Genomic DNA, 27,224 nt, shown 5'->3' with positions numbered 1-27,224 from the left:
GGAATACATTGATCTAGGCTCTAGTACCTACTACTTACATAACCTTGGGCAAGGTACTTCACCTTAAAGAGCCTCAGTTGATTGTGAGATGTAAATTATTAATTACAGGTAAGTTCTCAGCATAGAGTTTAGCCATAGTAAGGGCTCAGTAAAGATAGCAGAAAAAAAATAACAAGCAATTTCTATTCAGGGAACACAGAAGAGAGATTTGAACATTTCTAACAGTTAACTGAGCTCACAATAGTAACTTCACCTGCACTACAAGCTCTATCTGCCCCAGGGAAAGAAAGCCTTTTAAAAATAGCCAAAAGGATCTCTATTTCTTTCTTTTTTTTTTTGAGGGGGTGGGTGGTATAAGAAGAGGGTAAACTGGGAATTGGAGGGAATGCTCTGATTTGAGGAGGACATAACAGGCACACTGCAGACTGCTGGAGTCATGCAATTAGATTTTAAAATATATCTTTTACTGTCTGAGCATACTATTCATGAAATAGTTGTAGCTATTTCTCATGACTAATCAAGAATAATATGTGGAAACTTGGTTAGCCAAAAAAACATCAAAAACTCTTAAGACTAAAAACAATCAAATCTGGCACAGAAAATTTTCTCCATTAAAAAAAAAGTGAACAAAAAAATTCCTCTTACAGTCCAATTTTTCTGAAGTTTAAAAATTCCATATTATATCTGAAAACACGTTTCACAACAAAATACAAAGAGCTTAGGCATTAAATATAAAGAATTAAAGCAGAATTTTTCATTTCATATTTTATTAAGACCAAGGGCTTGAGGAATATAATTTTTTAAATCCTAAATTGATCTTATAAAATATGTATTATGTAAAAATAATTACTTCAGGTATGTGCAGTGTAGCCAAGTGTACACTTGTAAACATAATGTCAACTTGCTGATTGTTTTAATGGACATCAGACCAACTCCAACATTGTATGAAAAGAGATAACTGGATGTAAAAAGTTACTCAACCTATTAATTTCCATTTTTAATAACTTGAAAAGAGAACTGGTAGCCACACAGCTAATGAGTAAAATTCAGCTACCATTTCCCAATCTGAAATTTAAATTCCCGAAAGACAGGAAACTTTGTACCCCACAAAGCACCCTGCAAAGGGTAGGGATTCCTAAATATCTGTTTAATAAATGAAGCATGACTTTATAAAATAATATACACTATGAATCTATATAGCCACAAGGAAAGAATTAAAACTTACAGCAAAGGAATTAGAAATATAACTAATTCTTAAGCCTACAGAAGAACCTCTCAGACTCCTACATATCTCAGCCAGGGAGGTGTTTAAGGCAGCCTAAGAAAGGATTCTGTAGCTCCTCTTTATGCCTACAATTCAAATGATTAGGACAAAAGGACAAAGCAGGATAAGTAAAAAAGAAAAAATTGAGCTTATAATTAATCAATAAAGAATATACATAACAATAACAGCAAACTGAGAATATATGATGGCAGCACTTGGTATTTTACTTACAAGAAATGAGAATCACAATTGCCTTTAATAGTCCATGAGAATGTTTCAAGAGTAAAAATAAAATGGATGGAGGGTCTCTGAAATTCTGTATTAGGTTAGGATCTTACCATTATTGTATTTACAGAATACTTGGCACTAGTGCCTGTACAGCATGTAATGACTACACATTTTTAAAATTTTAATGTTATACGTGTTATCTACCAGTGGATTTTTCTAACTATCTATCTCAGTATATCTCAAGCATACGTAGACAGGTTTAAAATTTTTCATTGAAATTAAATCCATAGGAAATTTCAGCACTTTTAAAAACAAAAATAATTCTAAAGAGCCAAAACAATTCTTAAAGTGTTGGTTGGTGGAGGAAATTCCCTACTAGTTCAGTAAACTCTTTTCCTTTCAGTTTTAATGAATGTTAAAAATTGTGAAGTGAGAGTCATCATTTTTAAACGAAAGATAACTGTTATATTTCAAATCTGCAAAACGCAGAGGAAGGAACCAAAGATGTCTATTTAAAAATATACACTACTACTCATGTATTTCCTCAAAAAAACCAGCTAAGAAGTTACCTTTTCCAGAGAACTTTCCCTGATATTCTATTTCCACCAATCGAGCTAATTATTCCCTCCTCTGTGGTACCTTTGTACCTTGTACATACTCTAATTACACTCTTTCAAATTAAACTGTAATTTACTATTTGCTATAAAGGCAAAAATGTCTTATTTATATCTCTGAATTATTAGTTATTAAAGCAACACATAATTTACAAACCATATTATTTTTATCTGTCTGTATTTCTTTCTCTACAGACATATATAGCATTTATCATGTAGAGAAACAGAAATAATGCTAAAGATTCAAATTATACATTCAAATATTTTTTTTACTCATTTAAGAATACAAGTTAATAGATAAATAGCTTATAAATGATAAATATGAAAATTTTTACTGCTTCTTGGAAAGGAAAGGCTAGTTTCTCTAATGGGAGCCTTCTGCATTTTTAAACATGAAGTTAGCTTTGCATTCATTAAAATAGTACATTGGACTCAAATCAAATAGAGATCAGGATGAATATGGGAATGCCTGTTATTGCCCACAAATAGCAAAAAGTGACCAATGAACTTAAAAATGTATTAATAATTTACTAAAATCACTGATAACAAGAAGCATGAAATACAACACCTGTAATTTTTAAAAATACCTACAAAGCTTTTCATGACCTCCTCCCTAACTCTAATGCACCGCTTCCTCATATCCCCTTCTGCATGAAATGCCCTCCCATACAACTTATCATTTGTCTGTTTCATTTTTGAAAATTTAGTAAAAATGTCATCTCTACCTGGAAACTTTTCTGGACTTTTTCATATTCCCTCTACTCTCTATATAAATAAGGTGTTCTCCTTTGTGCTACTGACAATGCCTTTAGCATAGCATTTTTCCTCATCTTGTTTATGTACATATACATCTCCACGTTGAGAACACAGATGTATGTTTTTCATATCTTTGAGCCTGACACATGACTTGCAGTAACTCAATGAAATGATCACTGAAGGAACAAATAAACATTAGTCACAATAAATACAGCATATGTGAATTTATATTTAAATATTGCAAAATTTGTTTTCTACATCCAAAAATATGTCAGGTCTTTAAAGACTATGGGCAAGCATTTTACTGAGGGAGATCTAAAATAGATTATAAACAGCAGGATAGTTTATGCCTTAACGTTTTCCCCATCTTGAAAATGGTTGCAAACGTAGGGTTTGCTGCAGAGGTTAAAATCTAATTATGGTATCTGATGATACCATCTAAAAAATAACAGATGCCCCTTATCTTGGGCATAAAAATTACCCTAAATTTGCCTCATCATAGGCAAAAAATTGTTTGAGGCTATATATACTGATTCAAAAACAACCTTTGCTTTTATTGTTGGGAGAGGACCATATTCTTGCCCAGCCCAATTAGAAAAGAATAAACAATAATCTGTCCAGAGCAGTTTAATCCTTCACCTAGTTGAAGCTGATGATTCTATTGCTATGATTACAGTCTGCTGATGAAAGAACTGATGACTGTAACTGAAGGAGAACACACTATCTTTTAGAAAATAGACTTTATGTTTCTAGAGTGCCATATTGAACCATGCACCTTTGGGAACAAACACTAGATTACTCCAGTTGGGGTCCTCAGCAACTAGCTTTAAATCTAAAATATGTGTGGGCGGCAAGCCACCCAGGTGCCGAGGCAAGAGACCGAGGGCACGAGCTCTTCCAGTATAATAAAATACATAAGAATAGTTATACTAGATATAGATCATAGATATAATTATATATGAATATCATTAATCATTAGTTTGTAGCAATTACTCTTTATTCCAATATTATAATAATCCTCGCTCCACAATCATAACCTAGGAAAAACCAGGCCATACAGAGATAGGAGGTGAGGGTACATAGTGAGAAGTCACCAGAAGACAAGAGTGCGAGCCTTCTGCTATGCCCAGACAGGGCCACCAGAGGGCTCCTTGGTCTAGCGGTAACGTCAGCATCTGGGAAGACACCTGTGGCCAAGCAGACTGTGGTCTAGCGGTAGCATCAGTGTCAAGGAAAAACACCCGCTACTTCGCAGACCAGGAAAGGGAGTCTCCCTTTCCCTGGGGGAGTTTAGAGAAGATTCTACTCCTCCACCTCTTGTGGAGGGTCTGACATCAGTCAGGCCTGCCCGCAGTTATCCTGAGGCCTAACCGTCTCCCTGTGATGCTGTGCTTCAGTGGTCACGCTCCTAGTCCACTTTCATGTTCCATCCTGTACACCTGGCTCTGCCTTTTAGAAAGCAGTAGCAAATTAGTGAAAGTACTAGAAGTCTCTGATATGCAGAAATAACGCCATAAGCTGTCTCTCTCACTCCTCTCTCTCTCTGCCTCGGTTGCCAGGCAGGGAAGGGCCCCCTGTCCAGTGGACATGTGACCCACATGACCTTACCTATCATTGGAGATGGCTCACACTCCTTACCCTGCCCCTTTGTCTCATATCCAATAAATATCAGTACAGCCTGGAATTCAGGGCCACTACCGGTCTCCACGTCTTGGTGGTAGTGGTCCCCCGGGCCCAGCTGTCTTTTATTTCTTTGTCTTATGTCTTTATTTCTATAATCCCCCATCTCCACATGCACACGTATGTTTATAGCGGCACTATTCACAATAGCAAAGAGTTGGAACCAACCTAAATGTCCAACAACGATAGACTGGATTAAGAAAATGTGGCACATATACACCATGGAATACTATGCAGCCATAAAAAATGATGAGTTCCTGTCCTTTGTAGGGACATGGATGAAACTGGAAACCATCATTTTCAGCAAACTATTGCAAGGACAAAAAAACCAAACACCACATATTCTCACTCATAGGTGGGAATTGAACAATGAGAACACATGGACACAGGAAGGGGAACATCACACACCAGGGACTGTTGTGGGATGGGGGGAGGGGGGAGGGATAGCATTAGGAGATACACCTAATGCTAAATGACGAGTTAATGGGTGCAGCACACCAACATGGCACATGTATACATATGTAACAAACCTGCACGTTGTGCACATGTACCCTAAAACTTAAGGTATAATAATAATAAAATTAAATTTAAAAAAATCTCCCGTCTCCGCACATGGGGAGAAAGACCCACCGACCCTGTGGGGCTGGACCCTACAAATATGGCAGGTGCTCAATCAATGTTTGCTGAATAAAATCCTACCTGCACAGCTTCATCACGTGCTTGCTTTTCTTCCTGTCTTCTCTGACGCTCTTCCTGTAGCTCATTAAGCCTTTGTTCATATTCCTTCAATTTTGATAAAACATCATGACGTTTATTCTGGGCTTCAAGGGTATTTATAAAGGCAATTTCATTCACCTTTAAAAAACAAAGAAGGTAAGGTTTAGATCAAGTTAATTCTAGGGCACATTACAAAAATAAGAAATCTAACAACAGTCAGGCTGGGCGTGGTGGCTCACGCCTGTAATCCTAGCACTTTGGGAGGCCAAGGAAGGCAGATCACCTGAGGTCAGGAGTTCAAGACCAGCCTAGCCCATATGGTGAAATCCTGTCTCTACTAAAAAAAAAAAAAAAAAAAAAAAAAGAAAAAATAGCCGGGTGTGGTGGCAGGTGCCTGTAATCCCAGCTACTTGGGAGGCAGAGGCAGGAGAATTGCTGGAACCCAGGAGCCAGAGGTTGCAGTGAGCCAAGATCGTGCCACTGCACTCCAGCCTGGGTGACAGAGCAAGACTCCATATCAAAAAAAAAGAAAAGAAAGAAAGAAAGAAATCTAACAACAGTCTTTATATAACAACATGAACCAGTGGTAAGGCATGGAACAAAAAATAAATGAAGGAATTATGGGTCTTTTCTTTCAATATTTACCTCAAAATGGATAATAATCCAGTGTGTATAAAAAATCCACAGGCCTTAGAAAGAAGTGATTTAGAGGCCTGCCACTGAAAACATTTTTAAGTGAAGAAACAATTTTAAATTCTTATAGAGACCATCTTACAAAGTTCTACGTAATAACATTGTAATTTGCAACTATACGAATTACACAAACATTGAAATAGGTATGCTCATGTTATTCTAATGAGTGAGAGGACAAAATGTAAAAATAAACAACAAATTACTTTTCTTCAACTTATAATGAATGAGTGACAATTAGATACAAGGTACTGAACTATACATTGCATCCTTAACTTCACATATATTGATTGTTAATAGTCAAGTTTTGCTAGAATGTACAGATATTATAAGTAAAGGACAGCTAATGATAAAGCTCAAATATCAGGTAGGATCAACCCTCTCATTCTTGAAAGCCAGAGGGGAGGGTATGCTACAGTTAAAATGGTAGAGTGAAGTAGGGAAGTGAACACTAGAGATAACTGTCTTTGCCAGCCACAGACTACAGGAATCCATGCTGGATGGAATAAAACCTACATTAAGATATTTTATAAATCTCAGAAAAGTTTGAATACGGATCCAACTAAGCTTTCCCAATCTCCATGCCATGATACCACTTTTATAAGCACTTTAATAAGTACATTAATCACAGAAATATCCTTCAAACTGTACTGAAAGTACTCAAAATACAAGATAGGCCAGGCGTGGTGGCTACGCCTGTAATCCCAGCACTTTGGGAGGCTGAGGTGGGTGGATCACGAGGTCAGGAGTGCAAGACTAGCCTGGCCAAGATGGTGAAACCCCGTCTCTACTAAATATACAAAAATTAGCCAGTCATGGTGGCAGGCACCTAATCCCAGCTACTCAGGAGGCTGAGGCAGAGAACTGCTTGAACCCGGGAGGTAGGGGTTGCAGTGAACCAAGATCGCGCCACTGCACTCCAGCCTGGGCGACAGAGCGAGAGTCCATCTCTCTCTCTCTCTCTCTCTCTCTGTGTGTGTGTGTGTGTGTGTGTGTGTGTGTGTGTGTGTGTGTATGATAAACAAGTATGTTCAAGGAAAATTTATTCAGACTCTATCAGGGCACACATATTAAACATAATCAAAATGAAAGAAAAAGTAATGAGACCTAATACACTAAGCAAAATTTTTACAATAAAATAAAACTCACAAGGGAAAGAGTATGCAAAAGTCAGATTAAACAACTCAATCTTGGCAGGGGGCAGTGGCTCATGCCTGTAATCCCAGCACTGTAGGAGGGCCAGGCAGAAGGATTGCTTGAGCCCTGGAGTTCAAGATCAGTCTGAGCAATGTAGAGTGACTATCTCTATTAAATATATATATATTAAATTAAATATATATATATATAATTAGCCAGGTGTGGTGGCGTGCAACTATAGTCCTAGTTACTTGGGAGGCTGAGGTGGGAAGATTGCTTGAACCCAGGAGTTGGAGGCTGCAGTGAGCCGTGATCACGCCTCTAAACTCCAGTTTGGGCAACAGAGTGAGACCCTGTCTCATTTAAAAGAACAGCAACAATTTGGAAGAAAATAATAACCTGTGGCCGGGCACAGTGACTCACACCTATAATCCCAGTACTTTGGGAGGCCGAGACAGGCAGATTGCCTGAGCTCAGGAGTTTGAGACCAGCCTGGCCAACACGATGAAACCCCATCTCTACTAAAATACAAAAAAGAATTAGCCGGGTGTGGCAGCATGCGCCTGTAATCCCAGCTACTTCGGAGGCTGAGGCAGGAGAATCGCTTGAACTTGGGAGACGGAGATTGCAGTGAGCCGAGATTGTGCCACTGCACAGCCTAAGCAACAGAGACTCCGTCTCAAAAAAAAAAAAGAAAGAAAAAAAAGATAAGAAAATAACCTAACAAACAGCAGAAAATTCATTAGACAAACTTGGTAACACTGAAAAATTTGACAAAAACATGAATTTAAAGAAGCAAAGGAAAGATGATAAAACAACATATAGTAGTATCTCCTTATCCACAGGGAATACATTCCAAGACTCCTGGTGGATGCTTCAAATCACAGACAGTACCTATATAGTCAGCACTCCATATCTGTGGGTTCTGCATCCATGGATTCAATTAACCATAGATAAAAAGTGTTTTTTTTAATGGGTGTTTGTACTGAACATGTACAGGCATACCTCAAAGATATTACAAGTTTGGTTCCAGCCCACCACAATAAACTGAGTATCACAATAAAGGAAGTCACATGAATTATCAAATTTCCCAGTGCATATAAAAGTTATTTTTACACGATACTATGGCCTATTAATTGTGCAACAGCATTATGTCTAAATAAACAATGTACGCACCTTAATTCTAAAACACTACCATCATTCTCAGTAAACTATTGCAAGGACAAAAAACCAAACACCGCATGTTCTCACTCATAGGTGGGAATCGAACAATGAGAACACATGGACACAGGAAGGGGAACATCACACACCGGGGACTGTTGTAGGGTGGGGGGAGGGGGGAGGGACAGCATTAGGAGATATACCTAACGCTAAATGACGAGTTAATGGGTGCAGCACACCAACATGGCACATGGATACATATGTAACAAACCTGCACATTGTGCACATGTACCCTAAAACTTAAAGTATAATAATAATAATAATAATTCTCAAAAAAATGCTAATGAACATTTAGCCATTAGCAAGTTATAATCTTTCTTTCTGGTGGAGAGTCTTGCATTGATGTTGATGGCTGCTGACTGATCAGGTGGTGGTTGCTGAAGGCTGAAGTGGCTGTGGCAATTTCTTAAAATAGGACAACAACGAAGTTTGCCACACTGATGGACTCTTCCTTTCCTCAAAGATTTCTCTGTAGTATGTGATGCTGTTTGATAGCATTTTACCCATAGTAGAGTCTTTCGAAATTGGAGTCAATGCTCTCAAAACCCTGCTACTGCTTTATCAATCAATTTTATGGAATATTCTAAATAATTTGTTATTTCAACAATGTTCACAGTATCTTCACCAGGAGTAGATTCCATCTCAAGAAACCACATTATTTGCTCATTCATAAGAAGTAACTAGGATGTGAGGGGGATCTGGCTGCAACATCTGTCACCCCATTTATCACCAGGGTTGATTCAGCTGATCTGGCTGGCTAAGCGGGTGTCCCCTTCCTCCCTCACCACTCCATATGCGTCCCTCCCGAAGCTGCATGCTCGGTCAAAGAGGATGACCATCCCTGATAGAGGAGGACTGGTCTTTGGTCAAGGAATATGAGTAGCTGTGCTCCCCTGCTAGAATCTCCAAACAAGTTCTCAAGAGGTATCTCATATATTTAATTTTTGTCATAAGACTGCAGCAATTCAGTCACATCTGCAGGCTCACTTCTAATTCTCATACTCTTGCTGTTTTCACCACATTTGCGGTTGCTTCCTTAACTGTCCTCTTGAACCACCAAAAATCATCTGTGAGGGTTGGAATCAATGTCTTCCAAATTCCTGTTAATGTTGATATTTTGACTTCCTCCCATGAATCACAAATGTTCTTAATGCCATCTAAAATGGTGAGTCCTTTCCAGAAATTCTTAATTTCCTTTGCCCAGATCCATCAGAGGATTCACTATCTATGGCAGCTATAGCTTTATAAAATGTATTTTTTAAAAAACTAAGATTTGAAAGTTGAAATTACTCCTTGATCCATGGACTCCAGAATGGATGTTACATTAGCAGGCATGAAAACACCACTCATCTCCTTGTACTCTCCATCAGGGCTCTTGAGTAACCAGTGCATTGTCAGTAAGCAGTAAAATTTTGAAAAGAGTCTTCTTTTCTGAGCTGGAGGTTTCAACGGTGGATTTAAAATATTCAGTAAACAATGCTATAAACAGATGTGCTGTGACGCCGGCTTTGTTGTTCCATTTATACAGTATAGACAGAATAGATTTAGCCTAATTCTTAAAGGGCCTAGGATTTTCACAATGGTTAAGGAGCACTGGCTTCAACTTGAAGTCGCCAGCTGCATTAGCTCCTAATAAGTGAGTCAGCCTTGACTTTGAAGATTTGAAGCCAAGCTCTGAATTCTCTATAGCTATGAAAGTCCTAGATGGCATCTTCTTCCAAGAGAAGGTTCTTTCATCTGCATTGCAAATCTCTTGTTTGGTGCAGCAGTCTTCATCAATTATCTTAGCTAGATCTTCCTTCAGCTTCTATGTCAGCACTTATTGCCTTACCTTGCACTTTTATGTTATTGAGATGGCTTCCTTCCTCAAACCTCAAGAATCAACCTCTGCTATCTTCAAACTTTTTTTCTGCAGCTTCTATAGCTCTCTTAGACTTCACAGAATTGGAAGTAGTCGGGATCTTACTCTGGATTAGGCTTTGGCTTAACGGAATGTTGTGGCTGGTTTGATCTTCTATCCAGACCACTCGAACTTTCACCATATCAGCAATAACCTGTTGTGCTTTCTTATCATTCATATGTTCACTGAAGTAACACATTTAATCTTTCTCAAAACTTTTCCTTTGCATTTACAACCTGACTGACTAGCACAAGAGGCCTAGCTTTCAGTTTATCCCAGCTTTATTTTTTTTCTTTTTGTTTTTCAAGACTGGGTTTCACTTTGTCACCCAGGCTGGAGTGCAGTGGCTCACTGTAGCCTCACACTCCTGAGCTCAAGTGATTCGTTCACTTCAGCCTCTTGAGTGGCTGGGACGATAAGCATGCACCACCACATCTGGCTAATTTTTAAAATGTTTTGGTAGAGATGGGGTCTTGCTAAGTTGCACAGGCTCTACCCCAGTTTTTGACAAGCCTTCCTCAATAGGCATTATCATTTCCAGCTTTTGATTTAAAGTGCAAGATGTAAAACTCTTCTTTTCACTTGAAGACTTAGAGGCCACTCGTGAACCTGGGAGGCGAAGCTTGCAGTGAGCCAACATCGCGCCACTGCACTCCATCCAGCCTGGGCAACAGAGCGAGACTCCATCTCAAAAAAAAAGACTTAGAGGCCACTGTATGGTTATCGATTAATAACCAATTAGCCTAATATCAATACTGCTGTGTCTCAGGGAATAAGGAGGCCTGAGGATAAGAAATGGGAGAATGGCCAGGTCAGTGGAGCAGTCAGAACACACAAAACATTTATCAATTAAGTTTGCTGTCATATACAAGTGTGGCTCATGGCACCCCAAAACAATTACAATAGTAACTCCAAAGATCATAATAAATATAATAATTAAAAAATCTAAAATATTATAAGAGTCACCAAAGTATAACACAGAGACATGAAGTGAGCACATGTTGTTGGAAAAAATAGCAAAAATAAAGACTTGCTTGATGCAGGATTGACACAAATATTCAATTTTTAAAAACTCAGTAAGTATCTTTGAAGCCCAACAAAGTGAAGCAGAATAAAACAATGCATGCCTGTACAGACATTTTTTCTAGTCTTTAATCCCTAAATAATACAGTATAATAACTATTGCACAGCATCTACATTGTATTAGGCATAAGTAATCTAGAGGTGATTTAAAGTATACAGGAGGATGTGCATAGGTTATATGCAAATACTATACCATTTTAAACATGGGACTTGAGCAACCATGAATTTTTGTATCTTCAAGAGGCCCTGAAACCAATCCTCCTCAGATACTGAGGGATGACTACATACATTGTACAAATTTCTTTTTCCTTCTTCACAGTGTCACAAATAGAAGATTCATTTTTACCACAGACTTCAGTAACCTCAGCATAAGATTTCTTTCCTTTCCTTAGTAAGTTGAGAACTTTCACTCTTTCATTTAAAGGAAGCACTTTACAACTTCTGTTTGGCATATCCAAATTGCTAGCATCACTCTTCTTGTGCTTTGGGACCATTAAATAGAATAAAGGTTACTTGAACACAAGCACTGTAATACCATGACACTCCATCTGATAACCAAGATGGCTACTAACACACCAATGAGCAGATAACATATACAGCATGGATATACTGGACAAAGGAATGATTTATGTCTGGGACATGACTATACAAGATTTCATCATGGTACTCACAACAGCACACAATCTGAAACTTATGAATTGTTTATTTCTAGATTTTCCATTTAGTATTTTGGGACTGTGATTGAGGGTAGATGAAACCACAAAGACCAAAACTGCAATTAAGGGAGGACTACTGTCTTATTTGATAACGGTGATTACTGAGCTAAGGAAACAAACAGAGTACAAAAGTAACACTGTCACAGAATTACTTAAATTAGAAAATGCATGGAACAGAACAGATATCGTAAAAACCAACCCCAAATAATGGGCCAGGCACAGCTGCTCACATCTGTAATCCCAATGCTATGGGAGGCCAAAGCAGGAGGATCACTTGTGGCCAGGAGTTTGAGACCAGCCTGGGCAATATAGCAAGACCTCCATCTCTACAACAAATTTAAAAAATAAGTCAAATTTTGTGGCACATGCCTATAGTCCCAGCCACCCAAAAGGCTGACTCAGTAAGATCACTTGAGACCAGGAGTTCAAGGCTGTAGTGAACTATGATCATGCCACTGCACTTCAGCCTGGGTGATAAGAGTGACACCCTGTCTCTACTTAAAACAAACAAATTACTTCTAGAGGAAAAACTTTTGATAATACAGTTATTGTAGATTTTTACAGTGAAAATGAATGGATAATAAGCCTTGAATATAGAGAACATGGCAAAATGACCTAATATAAAGATAAAGATAAATAGTATCTACGTAGTTAAGAAAGGCAACAGAAAATATTCCAACATGAAATACAGGAAATGTTTAAAGATTAAGAGACCTTATGTTACTTCATAAAAAACTGACTCAGAACATTACCATCAAGAATATCCTTATTAAATCATAAAACATTAAGAAAGAACAATAATTTTTCAAGCTTCCACGCAGTAAATGTAAGTCACCTACAAGAAAGAAAATTCAGTGTAGACTCAAATAGTCTACACTGAAATAACTAAGATAATGGAATAATGTCTCGAAGTTCTGAAGGAGAGATATTGTGAATCATAAATATGATCTCAAACCAACATATAATTCAGGTAGAAATGCTTCAGGCCTAAAATATGCAAGAACTCAAGGAACAGAGCATATATGAGCTTTTCCTAGAAAAAAGTTTTTTTCTTAATAAAATCCAGCAAACCAAAAGATAAAACAACTCATAAATGAAGAATTGGTAAGCAATGAGTCAATTTACATATACAAGGAAAACTAAACTGAGCAATTTAAAGTTACAGAGGAAAACGTAAATTTGATCAACCTTAACAAGAGAAACATCATAAAACTATGAATAATTATTGTGGAAAGATCAGGATGATATATGAGTGCTAATTTTCTCATCTCTTTTTAGCAAGGGTTCCCTAAAAATGTTCAGAAATTAAAATGAAATTGAATAAATACAACTCCAAACTTTCAATATGTTTCATATTTTCTTATCTCAAAAAATTCTGAGAATGAATTCTTGTGATAAACATGATAAACTCAAGAATTTCCTCAATTTTACTTCCATTTCATCTTCTTCCCTTAAAATGGAACTAAAATAAAGATTAATACATCTTACTAAGAAGTATCATGTATAGCATAATTCTATTTTATAAGATTATCCATTCATGCAATCTGAATATAATAATAGGAAAATGTCTGAAACAGTGTCTACCTAATGTTAATGGTGGCTATTTCTGAGTGTGGGATTGAGTTTCCTTTGTGTTGCTTAAATTCTTCAAAATAAAAATGAATCACTTTTAAAATAAAAATATGGCCACTATTTTAAATACGATATAATATTAAAGAAATCTAGAGTAATGGATTTATACTTAGGCTTGAAGACCATAAAAAGTCCCCGAAGGTTTTTGGACTGAGAGGCATTACAATACCCTCCAGAAAGATTAATCTGGAGGGAGGAGGAACAAAAGGGAAGAATATCAACTGTAAATATTTAGGAGGGAGATAAAAATAAACTGGTGGCAGCTGCAATGGAAAATGTAGCTGCCTACAGAGTTAGAGAACTGCAGGTGTATGTATACATAGGACTCCAAAGAAGATGTCAGAAAAAATTAGCTCATCTTTCTGGCTTATATACAAAAAGTTGTCAAGAAGAGATTAAAAAGAAAAGTGAAATGAAGTAAATGAATACAAGTTTTCCAAATCTAGGTTAATGGGTGACTAGTTGTTATTATCATTATCTAAAATATGGAATTCAGTAAAGCAGTTGGTTTCGGATAAAGGAGATGGTGAGCTGATGAGTTCCACTCGATACAAGCACCAAACAATAGGCAATTGAGTCTAGAGCTCAGTTGAAGGTAAGGCTAAAGATTCAGATTTAGAAATCACTGCAGAGAAGACGCTGAAGCAATGGTAGTGACTGTGATACTAAAGAAGAAGAGTAAGTGAAGTGAAACTTCATTTTTCAGTTACGTTTAACTAACAAAATAAAGAAGGGAAGACAGTAAAGGACTGGTTAGAGAGTAGAGAGAAAATTAAGATAGTGCAGAAATTTTCTAGAAAAAGATGCCTGATGGTGTTCATATGAAGTGATTCAGAAAAGTATTTTAAGCTCAGTGAAAACAGAGAAATATTCTCAAAGGCAAATATAGTTGCAGAAAGGGGAAAATGATATAAGGAATTAAGGAAGACATGGGTGATGAGGTAGTAGAAACAAGCTCAGGCCACTATTTCTCAGAAATTTGGGGATTTACAAAAGCACAAAATAGGTAATCTATAAAACAGGTGTACAAAAGTAGGTAATCTAGAGGAAGAAAGCAAAGGACCAGGTACAAGAATTTAACTGATAAAAAAAAACAATTCCAAGAACAGCAAAGGGGACAAAAATAGGACCCACAGCACAAGGAATAAGAAACAGGTGTCTTTTCTTACAAAAAAAAAAAGAATAAAAATAAACAGCAGTTATTACCAGACATGCTGCAACTGAAAATGAGTCAATGAGATCATTAAGAAACTGAAAATGAAAGTCAATATTAGACTATTAAATAATGGACTATGATCTAATATAAAATCAGGTTTTGAATAACTCAGGCTGCAATATTAATCACCATCAACAGAATACTAGCTAATTTATTTTCAATCATCTATCTTCTAAGAAAGAACTAAAGGATTTGAAATGGCCGTTAATTTACCCCAAGGACTCATAAAAAGCATACGTGGAAAAAAAAATCTTGAGTATGTAACAGGACTAAAATGGTACATGGTCCCAAGGAAAGTACACTTATAGTAAAATTTAAGTTAAAAAAATTACTGGATTATTAGTACTTTTTGATTAGTAACAGAACAACAGAAATACATGAGAGACTTCAGAAAAAATTGAGTAGAATATTTCTTCTATAATTCTAATATTTTACTAAGTGCTTTTGTTATACCAAAGATGACATTAACTGCTTCACAACATGCATAATCTAACTTAATACTTACAGTAATTGAGATGTAGATAAAATTATTCCCATTTTAAAGATGAACAAATAGGGTCAGAGAGGTAAAATAATACCTAAGGATATTCAGCTACTGAGTGGTGGAGTCAGAACCTAAGTTCAAGTTTATCTAACTCAAGAGACTTCAGTCTTCACTATGATAATAAAAATACTTTTGAATAAGGAAAAAAATACAGTGTCTATTTTCTTTGTAGAAATGGAATACATGTCCAGACAGGATTTCACAGTTTATTGAACAGAAAACAGTGACAATTGAGAGCACCAACAGGTGAGCAAGTGGTAGTAAGGTTTTAAAACAGTATTTACATTAGCAGGAATTTTAGTGCAGACTCTTAATTCACTTAACATGAATTATTCTGCCAAAAGGCTACTGAAACTGATAAGCTGTTCTAGCAACATTTCAGGATATAAAAATCAGTGTACAAAAATCAGGAGCATTTCTATCCACCAATAATGCCCAGGTAAACAGTCAAATCAAGAACACAATATCATATAAAATAGCCAAAGAAAATGGAATACCTAGGAAAATACAGCTAACCAAAGAGGTGAAAGAACTGAACAAGGAGAATGACAGAACACTGCTGAAAAAAATCAGAGATGACACAAACAGAAAAACATCCCATGCGCATGTATTAGAAGAATCAGTATCATTAAAATGGCCATAAGCAATTTACAGATTTGATGCTATCCTATCAAACCACCAGTGGCATTCTTCACAAAATTAGAAAAAAAAACTATCCTAAAATTCGTATGGAGCCAAAAAAGAGCCCCAATAGCCAAAGCAATAGTAACCAAAGGAACAGCTTGAGGCATTTCATTACCCAACTTCCAACTATGCCACAAGGCTACAGTAAACAAAACAGCATGGTACTGGTACAAAACAGACACACAGACCAATGGAACAGAACAGAAAATTCAGAAATAAAGCTGCACACCTACAACCAACTGATCTTCAACAAGGCCAACAAAAACAAGCAATGGGAAAAGGACTCCTTCTTCAGTAAATGGCACTAGGATAACTGGTTAACTATATGCAGAACAACAAAACTAGACCCTTACTTTTAACTACATATAAAAATTGACTTAAGATGGACTAAAGATTTAAATGTAAGGCCTCAAACTATAAAAATCCTAGAAGAAAACCTAGGAAATACCCTTCTTGACATTTGACATCTGCTTGACAAGTCAATTTTGGCTATATCTCCAAAAGTAATTGGAACAAAAACAAAAGTTGACAAGTAGGGCCTAATTAAGCTAAAAATCTTCTGCACAGCCAAAGAAACTATCAACAGAGTAAAGAGACAACCTACAGAATGGGAGATAATATTTGCAAACAATGCATCTAACAAAGTCTAATATCCAGGATCTATAAAGAACTTAAAAATCAACAAGCAAAAAAACAAATAATCCCATTTTTTAAAATGAGCAAAAGACATGAACTGACATTTCTCAAAAGACATACAAGTGTCCAACTAACATGAAAAAATTCTTAGCAGCATTAACCATCAGAGAAATACAAATCAAAATCACAATGAGATACCATCTCACACCAGTCAGAATGTCTATTAAGAAAAACAAGAGATGCTGGCAAGGCTACAGAGAAAAGGGAATGCTTATACACTGTTGGTGGGCATGTAAATTAGTTCAGCCACTGTGGAACACAGTGTGGCAATTTCTCAAAGAACTTAAAACACAACTACCATTCGACCCAGCAATTCCATTACTGGGGATATACTTATTGGAAAACAAATTATTATACCAAAAAGACATGTGCAGTCATATGTTCACTGCCATGCTATTCACAATAGCAAAGACATGGAATCAACCCAGGAGTCCATCAATAGTGCCTATCAATAGACCGGATTAAAAAAAATGTGGTACAGGCCGGGCGCGGTGGCTCACGCTTCTAATCCCAGCACTTTGGGAGGCCGAGGCAGGCGGATCACGAGGTCAGGAGATCGAGACCACGGTGAAACCCCGTCTCTACCAAAAATACAAAAAAAAATTAGCCGGGCGTGGTGGCGGGCGCCTGTAGTCCCAGCTACTCGGAGAGGCTGAGGCAGGAGAATGGCGTGAACCCGGGAGACGGAGCTTGCAGTGAGCCGAGATCGCGCCACTGCACTCCAGCCTGGGTGACAGAGCAAGACTCCGTCTCAAAAAAAAAAAAAAAAAAAAAATGTGGTACATATACAACATGGAATACTATGCAACCAAAAAAAGAATGAAATTGTATCCTCTGCAGCAACATAGATGGAACTGAAGGCCATAATCCTAAGTGAATTAATTCAGGAACAGTAAACCAAAGGACAATTTTCTCATTTGTAAGTGGGAGCTAAACAATAAGCACATATGGACATAAACATGGCAACAATAGATACTGCAGACTACTCGAGGTAGAGAGGGAAGGGAGAGAAGGTTAAAAACTACCTAGTGACCTGTAATCCCAGGACTCTGGGAGTCCAAGGTGGGTGGATAACCTGAGGTTAGGAGTTCAAGACCAGCCTGGCCAAAATGGTGAAAACTTGTCTCTACTAAAAAAAAAAAAAAAAAAAAAAAAAAAAAAAAGTTAGCCAGGCATGGTGGCGTGTGCTTGTAATTTCAGCTACTCGGGAGGCTGAGGCAGGAGAATAGCTTGAACCCGGGAGGCAGCTCTGTCAGTGAGCCGAGATCGCACCACTGCACTCCAGCCTGGGTGACAGAGTGAGACTCTGTCTCAAAAAAACAAAACAAAACAAAGCAAAACAAATTTGCCTATGGAGTACTATGCTCATTATTTGGGTATAATATATCCATGTAACAAACCTGCACATGTACCCCCTGTATCTAAAATAAAAGTTGGAATTATAAGAAAAAGAATTAAAAGAACTATAAATGGTAGCTGATCTCCTCATGTAAAGATACCCAGGAGTTGACCATCCATCTCTATGGAAATTATTTAAACTGTGATAAATAATTAGGTTAATTTGCTTATAAGAGTCACTTTGGCTGAATAAAATCATATTGAAAGTAAGTATATTAAGCAATTAGACAAGTCAAAATGTATGTAAGTCATATGACAAAATATCACAAAATGAGAATACTAAAGTAATAAGTACAGCGGTAAAATCAGAGCCTTTGGAACCAGAAAGATCTGGATTTAATTCTGCCTTTCTGACAATCAATAATCTACTTCAGACTGTCCCTCAAAAATAAAAAGATAAAAATACTAATAATACATAGATCAGAAATTCCACTTCCAGCCGTAAGTAACAGGATGAGATTTACCCTTGTACTTTAAACAACAAAATTGGACAAATATACAAAATATCTAAATTCAATTAATGTAATACACCAGATCAACAGAACAAGGACAAAAAAAATAGTGTAACAGCAATAGATGGAGAAGAAGCATTTGACAAAATCCAATATCCCTTCATAACAAAAACACTCAACAAATGATGAATAAGAATGAATTTCCTTAACCTGATAAAGGACATATAGTTGTCCCTCGGTATCCATGGGGGATTGATTCCAGGATCCACCACGAATACCAATATCCACACATGCTGAAGTCCCTTACAGTTGATCCTCTGCATTCACGGATTCAACCACCTGTTGATTGAGCTGCAGGTGGTTGAATCTGCACATGCAGAACCCACAGATACCAAGGCTCAACTGTATATGAAAACTCCACACTTAACATCATACTTGATGAAAGATTAAATACATCTAGGAAGATCAGGAATAACAAATGGGTGTGTACTCTCACTACTTCTATTCAACAATATACTATAGGTTCTAGCCAGAGCAATTAAACAAGAAAAAGAAATCAAAGACATCCAACTCGAAAGCAAAAGCAAAACAAACTGTATTTGCAGATTATGTGATCTTGTTTATGAAAAATCCTAAAGAATTCACTAAAAAGCTATTAAAACTAATGAAGGAGTTCAAACAAGACTACAAGACATAAGATCAATACATAAAAATTGATTGTATGTCTACACATTAGCAATGAATAATAAAAAATGAAATTAAGATAACAATATCATTTATAATTGCATCCAAAAGAACACTTAGGAATAAATTTAAACAAAGCAGTGAAATACTTGCATGTTAAAAACAAAACAATGCTGAAAGAAATTAAAGACAAATAAACAGAAGGAAATTCCACGTTCATAAATTAGAAGACTAATATTGTTAAGATGGTAATACTACTCAAAGGGATATAAAGATATGTAATCCCTAACAAAACGCCAATGGGCTTTTTTGCAGATACGAAAAACTAACCCTCAATTCACATGGAATTGCAAGGTACACTACATTGGTACATCATGTTTGGTGGGAACAGGGATAACAAAGTTGGAGGACTCACTGTTCCCATTTCAAAGCTTACTAAAAAGCTACAGTAATCAAAATAGTATGGTATTGGCACAAGGATAGACATACAGACTGCAATGGTTTGGCTGTCTGTCCCTTCAAACCACATGTTGAAATGTGATCTGGCCGGGCATGGTGGCTCACACCTGTAATCCCAGCACTTTGGGAGACCAAGGCGGGCAGATCATGAGGTCAAGAGATCAAGACCATCCTGGCCAAAATGGTGAAACTCCATCTTTACTAAAAATACAAACATTAGCTGGGTGTGGTGGCGCACACCAATAGTCCCAGCTACTCAGGAGGCTGAGGCAAAAGAATTGCTTGGACCCAGGAGGCAGAGGTTGCAGTGAGCCAAGACCGCACCACTGCACTCCAGCCTGGCAACAGAGCGAGACTCTGTCTCAAAAAAATATATGTATGTAATCAATATGTGAAACATTAATTGCCAATGTTGGAGGTAGAGGCCTAATGGGAAGTGTTTGGGTCATGGGAACAGATCCCTCATGAATAGATTAATGCCCTCAGGGGAGAGGGGTGAGTTCTGCTATATTAGTTCCTGAAAAAGTTCCCTCAAGAGCTGGTTGTTTACAAGAGTGTGGTACCTCCCTTCTCTCTTACTGCCTCCTCTTTCACGATGTGATCTGCACATGCTGGCTCTCCTTCACCTTCTGCCATCAGTGGAGTCAGCCTGAGGCCCTCACCAGAAGTACATGATGGTGCCATGCTTCTTGTACAGCCTACAGAATAGTGAGCTAAATAAACCTCTTTTCTTTATAAATTACCCAGCCTCAAGTATTCCTTTATAGCAACACAAATGGGCTGAAACAGACCAATGAGAGGGTTTGTCTCTTCAACAAATGGTGCTGGGAAATATGGATATTCTTTTTTTTTTCTTTTTTTTTTTTTTGAGATGGAGTTTCGCTCTTGTTGCCCAGACTGGAGTGCAATGGTGCGATCTCGGCTCACAGCAACCTCCGCCTCCCAGGTTCAAGCCATTCTCCTGCCTCAGCCTCCGGAGTAGCCAGGATTACAGGCACGCGCCACCGTGCCTGGCTAATTTTGTATTTTTAGTAGAGACGGGGTTTCTCCGTGTTGGTCAGGCTGGTCTCAAACTCTGGACCTCAGGTGATCCACCCGCCTCGGCCTCCCAAAGTGCTGGGATTACAGGCGTGAGCCACCGCACCCGGCCAAAATATGGATATTCTTATGCAAAAGAATTAAGTTGAACCCCTACCTCAGATCATACACAAAAATTAACTCAAAATGCCTTTATGATTTAAATATAAAAATCTAAAACCACAAAATCTTAGAAGAAAACAAAGAGGTAAATCTTCATGATCTTGGATTTGATAATTATTTCTTAGCACCAAAAACTAAGCAACAAAAAAAGATAAATTGGAATTTGACAATATTAAAAACTTTTATGAAAAGAACATTATCAAGAAAGTGAAAAGGCAACTTGCAAAATTAAAGAAAATATTTGCAAATCACAAGTTTCATAAGGATCTAGTATCCAGAACATACAAAGAACTCTTATAACTAAACAACAAAAAGACGAACTGCCCAGGTAAAAAGTGAGCAAAGGATTTTGAACAGAGATTTTTTCCAAGAAGATATACAAGTGGCCAAAAAGTACATGAAAAGATGCTCTACAGTATTAGTCTTTGAGGAAATAGATAAATTTCTTGAGTGATACAAATTATATAATAGAAACAGACAATAGGAATAGCTCTATGTAAATGAAAGAAATAAAACTTTTAGGCAAAAATCCTCCCACAAAGAAAACCCCAGACCCAGATAGCTTCCTTCGTAGATTTTACAAGAAAAAACAAATTAAACAATAAATTATACCAATCTACACAAACAACTCTAAAAAAATTGAAGATGATAGAACCCTTCCTAAATCACTTTACAAAGCCAGCAGCATATCCTGTTATCAAAACCAAAGACATTACAAGAAAAGAAACTACAGAACACCCTCGGTCATGAACACTGATGCAAAAATTCCTAAAATTTTAGCAAATCAAATTCACCAATATATAAAAATGATAATATACTATGAGTACATGAGGTTTATCCCAGAAATGCACGGTTGGTTTAATATTTGAAAATCAACCAGTGAAATTCATCGTTAAAAAAAAATTTGAATGGTATCTTAATTGACAAAACACCATGTGAACAATTTTAAAGTCCAATCATGGTAAAGATTTTCAGTAAACTATGACTGGAAAGAAATTTCCTCAATTTGATAACAAACATCTATGAAATGTCTATAGCTAATATCATACTTAATGGTGAAGAATAAATGCTTTTCCCCTGAGATTGGAAACAAGGAAAGATGTCAGCTCTCTTCACAACTACTCGACACTGTAGTAGTTCCAGCTATTGCAATAAAAGGAGATAAAAAATAAAAAACATACAGACTGGAAAGAAATAAATAACAATAGACCTAATAAGTTAGTTTATTAGCAAGGTTGTAAAACACAAGGTAGACATACAGAAATCAACTGCATTGCTATGTATTAGCAATAAACAGAAAAAAAACAAAATACCATTGAATATACCATCAAACATATGAACTACAGATAAATTTCACAACATAGAGGCAAAGGCAAGAATCTAAATAAATTGAGATATATGTCATGTTCATGGAAAGAAATGCTCAATATCATTAAGATGTCAATTCTCCCCCAAATTAATCCATAAATTCAATGCAAACCCAATTTAAACCCAGATAGGCTTTAAAAAATATTTTTGTAGAAATTCAAAAGCTGATCCTGTAACTTACATGGAATACAAAGGATCTAAAATAGCCAAAATAGCTCAGAAGAAAAACAACAAAGCTTATGGACTTGTACTTCCTGATTTCAATTTATTATAAAGGTACAATAATCAAGATAGAGTGGTACTGGTATAAAAACAGGCACAGAGATAAAGTAAACAGAATCAAGTTAGAAAGAAAACTCACATATTCATGGCCAATTCATTTTCAACAATGTTATTAAAGCAATTCAATGTAAAAAGAACAGTCTTAACTGGTGCTGGAACAGTACATATCCACATGAAAAAAAAAATCTCAACCCTAACTCATAATACAGACAAGTACAAAACCTACAAAGACTAAATCAAAAAAATTTAGAAAATATGAACAGACAGAACTACTAAGGACGTTGATCAGTAATTTAGAAATCTCCTAAGAAAATCCCTGGACCTGATAGATTCATGGGTGAATTCTACCAAACACTTAAAGAACTGACACCAATCCTCAAACTCCAAACAACTGAAGAGGAGGGAATACACCCTAACTCATTCTATGGGGCCAGCATTACCCTGATACCAAAACCAGACAGAAACTACAAGGAAAAAACTATAGACCAATATCCTTTATGAATATTAATGCAAACTCTCAACAAAATACTAGCAAAGCATATTAAAAGGATTATACACCATGACCAAGTGGGATTTATTCCTGGAAGGGTACAACATATGAAAACTGACCAATGTAATGTAACGCATTAACAGAATTAAAGAGGGAAAAAAAACACAGTCTCAACTGATGCAGAAGAAAACATTTGACAATTCAACATCTTTCGTGATAAAAAACAACAAACTAGGAACAGAACAAACTCAAAAGCTATATATGAAAAAACCTCAACAAATATCATATTCAATGGTAAAAGACTGAAAGCTTTTACTCTGATATCAGGATCAAGATAAAGATATCTGCTTTCACCACTTCTATTTAAGGTAGCACTAGAAGTTCAAGCCAGAAAAATTAGGAAAGTGAAAGAAATAGTGCCCAAATTTAGAAAGTAGTAGGACTATCTTTGTTCACAGATGATATGAACTTATATGTAGAAAACACAGATTCCACCAAAAAAAAATTGTTAAAACTAGTAAAAATTCAGTAAAGAAGCAGGATACAAAGTCAACATACAAAAATCAATTGCATTTCCATACACTAAGAAGAACAGTCTGAAAAGGAGATCATGAAAACAATTCCGTTAACAATAGCATCAAAAATAGTAAAATACTTAGTAATTAACCATGGAGGCAAAAGACACATACAATAAAAACTACAAAACATTATTGAAAAATTAAAGACAACACAAATAAATAAAAAATTATCCCATGATCATAAACCAGAACACTTACTATTGTTAAGATATCAGCAGTACACAAAGTGATGTACAGATTCAATGAAATCTTTACCAAAATCCCAATGATGACTTTGCAGAAACAGAAAAGTCCACCCTAAAATTCATATGAAATCACAAGGGACTCCAAATAACCAAAACAATTTTGAAAAAGAACAAAAAATTGGATGACTCCCACTTCCTAATTTCAGAACTTACAACAAAACTACAATCATCAAAACAGTATAGTACTAGCACTAAAACAGACATATAGACCTATAGAATAGAACACGGGGCTAAGAAATAGACCCTCACAGATACAGTCAAATGATTTTTGACAAGGGTGCCAAGACAATTTAATGGACAAAGAAAAGCCTTTTCAGCAAATGGTAATGGGAAAACTCGACAGCCACATGCAAAAGAATCAAGCTAAACCTTTACCTAACACCATATACTGAAATTAACCAAAATGGATCAATTACCTAAATGTAAGATCTAAAGCTATAAAACTCTTAGAAGAAGACACAGGATCAAAGTGTCACGACACTCGATTTTGCAATGATTTATTGGATATGACACCAAAGTCACAGGCAACAAAAGAAAAAAACAGATAAATTGGACTTTGTGAAAATTAATTTGCATGTCAAAAGATGCTGCTGCCAAAGTAAAAATGCAACCCACAGAATGAGAGAAAACGTTTGCAAATCATATCTTTGATTTAAAAACAAATTGATATCAAGAATATACACAGAAGTCTTAAAACTCCACAACGACAACAACAACAACAAAAACTCAATTCAAAAATGGGCAAAGGACTTGAAGAGACAGTTCTCCAAAGAGGACATACAAATGGCCAATAAGCACATGAAAAGATGCTCAACATCACTAATGATTAGAGAAATGCAAATCAAAACTACAATGAGATACCAAATAACACACATTAGAATGACTACTATCACAAAAACAAAATGATGGGAGTTAGAGAGGATATGGAATAATTGGAACCCTTGTGCACTACTGATGGGAATATAAAAATGGTGAACTACATGTAGAAAACAGCATGGTGATTCCTCAAAAAATTAGAAATAGAATTACCATATGATCCAGTCTTTCCAATTCTGGGTATATACCCAAAAGAATTCAAAGCAGGAACTGGAGAGTTATTTGTACACCCATATTTACAACAGCACTGTTCACAATAGCTAAAATGTAGTAATAACTCAAACGTCCATTGAGGTATGAATGGATAAGCAAAATGTGGTACATACATATAATGGAAAATTACTCAGCCTGAAAAGGGAAGGAAATTCTAACATATGCTATAACATTGAAGACCTTATGCTAAATGAAATAAGCCAGTCACAAAAAGATAAAATTACACCATATCATTCCATTTACAAGAAGTACTTACAGTAGTCAAAATCATAGATCTAGAAAGTAGAATGATGATTGCCAGGGGCTGGGGGTGAGAATGAGGAGTTATTGTTTAATGAGTATAGAGTTTCAGTTTTACAAGATGAAAAAGAGTAATGGAGATACACAGTGGTGATGACTGCATAACATGAATGCATTAAAACCACTGAACTGTATACTTAACAATGATTCAGATGATAAATTTTACATTATGTTTTTCCCACAAAAAAATAGGAAAAAAATTAGACTCTATACATGTATTTAAAAAAAATGACTCAAATTAAAATGTGTAACTGTGTCAAGTGCTGGTCAGAATATGGCACAACTGTAACTCTCATTCACTGCTGGCAGGAATGTAAAATATTTAACTAGTATGGAAAACCATAACATGAACCATAACATGAATCCACTCCTAGGTTTTTATAAAATAAAAATGAAAGTACACATCTGCACAAAGATATATACATGAATTGCCACAGCAGCTCTATTTGTAATAGAAAAAAACTGGAAAGAAAACACATGTCCATCAACAAGTGACTGGGTTGACAAATAATGGTATTTCCATATGTAAAGAAATGGAAGGAATGACACAGCAATGAAAAGGAAGAAACTATTCACACACACAACAGGATAGTGAAGTTCAAAGTAACTATTATGAGGGAAAGCCATAGAAAAGAATAGATACCGTATGATTCCATGCACATAAGTTCTAGAAAAAGCAAACATCTATACTGATAGAAAGCAGATCAGTAATTAGATAATAGACTTGAATGAAGGAATGAATTACAAAGAGGAATTTGAATTATGTTCAAACCGATAGTTTCAAGGATATATACATGTCAAAACTCATCAAACGGAATACTTTACATATGTGCTGCTTATTCTCTATCAATTATACCTTTATAGGGTTGTAAAAATAATAATTGATGGCTCATAGAATTATCAAAGGGATAAAATATTGCACCTAGTAAGTTTTAAATGAGCGTGTAAAATGCTGTTATTCTACAACAGAATAAACACTGGATAAACATTATCTTCTATTACTATTATATAACAATTCAAAAAAGTACTTGGGTAATTAAGTCAACATTTAAAGCTCTTATGATATACCTTAGCTTCTTCTTCTTGGGCTTTTTTCACAATTGCTTGTAATTGCACTTCTCGCTTAAACTCAGCATGAAGTAATTTTTCTTCCATCATCCTGCGTCGTTGATCTAGTAATTCTTCCTTCCACTTCCGGACATCCTTCTCCTACGTATAGTGAATTATCACATTCTTAATTTCAACATATACAATCATTTAAAAGAAGTACAAACAAGTAAATGGCTTATGAAATATAAACTCTAAGCGTGAAAAAATGTGCAGTGACATGACTAACAATTAAGGACAAAGACTATGAAGCCAGACTACCTGAATTCATAATCTACGTTGGCCACTTACTAGCTGCATAATCTAGACAACTTTTTTAGCCTATGTCTCAGTTTCCTTATCTATAAATAGGAAATAAAAATAGTATTACCTAACTCACAGGATTATTTGAAGGTTCATAAAACTCTCAGAACAGTGGCTTAGACATGCCTCCACAGAAATATTTGCTATTATTCTTGTACTGTTACCATGAGTATGTTTAAAACGAATATAGTGTATATTTCTTATCCTTATAAACGTTAACATCTCTATGATGTAACCCATATTCAAGAAAAATAAGTAATTTTATCCTACAAACTGAAAAATGACATCTAACAAATCACATTATTTGCATAAGAAACATTCTCTGAAGGAACAGAGAGGGTTTCACCTACAAAAAAAGATAGATATAATAATTGCTATTTGATGTTGTTTTAAGAAATTAACGCTTAAAATTTTAATTCCTTAAAACAACCTCAAACAGAAGAAGCAAAAGCTTGTTCTGTGCTCCAGGAAATAAGATTCAGCACCAATGA

At 36.1% G+C, this 27,224-nt stretch overlaps 1 protein-coding gene across 14 annotated transcripts in view; it reads right to left on the bottom strand.

Moving 5' to 3' along the window:
- The window catches only part of SCAPER (S-phase cyclin A associated protein in the ER), a 581,035-nt gene that overhangs the window by 395,950 nt on the left and 157,861 nt on the right, over positions 1 to 27,224 (bottom strand). For all 14 annotated transcript variants that reach the window (XM_055277642.2, XM_063638678.1, XM_055277646.2 and 11 more), the window contains 2 exons: positions 26,392 to 26,532; positions 5,242 to 5,397 (listed from right to left, as the gene is read on the bottom strand). In XM_055277642.2, coding sequence (XP_055133617.2) covers positions 5,242 to 5,397; positions 26,392 to 26,532 — 297 coding nt within the window. The remainder of the gene's footprint in view (positions 1 to 5,241; positions 5,398 to 26,391; positions 26,533 to 27,224) is intronic.

Source organism: Symphalangus syndactylus, chromosome 5, assembly GCF_028878055.3.
Source record: "Symphalangus syndactylus isolate Jambi chromosome 5, NHGRI_mSymSyn1-v2.1_pri, whole genome shotgun sequence".
Taxonomy (NCBI): Eukaryota; Metazoa; Chordata; class Mammalia; order Primates; family Hylobatidae; genus Symphalangus; species Symphalangus syndactylus.
This window is presented reverse-complemented; position numbering and strand designations above follow the sequence as displayed.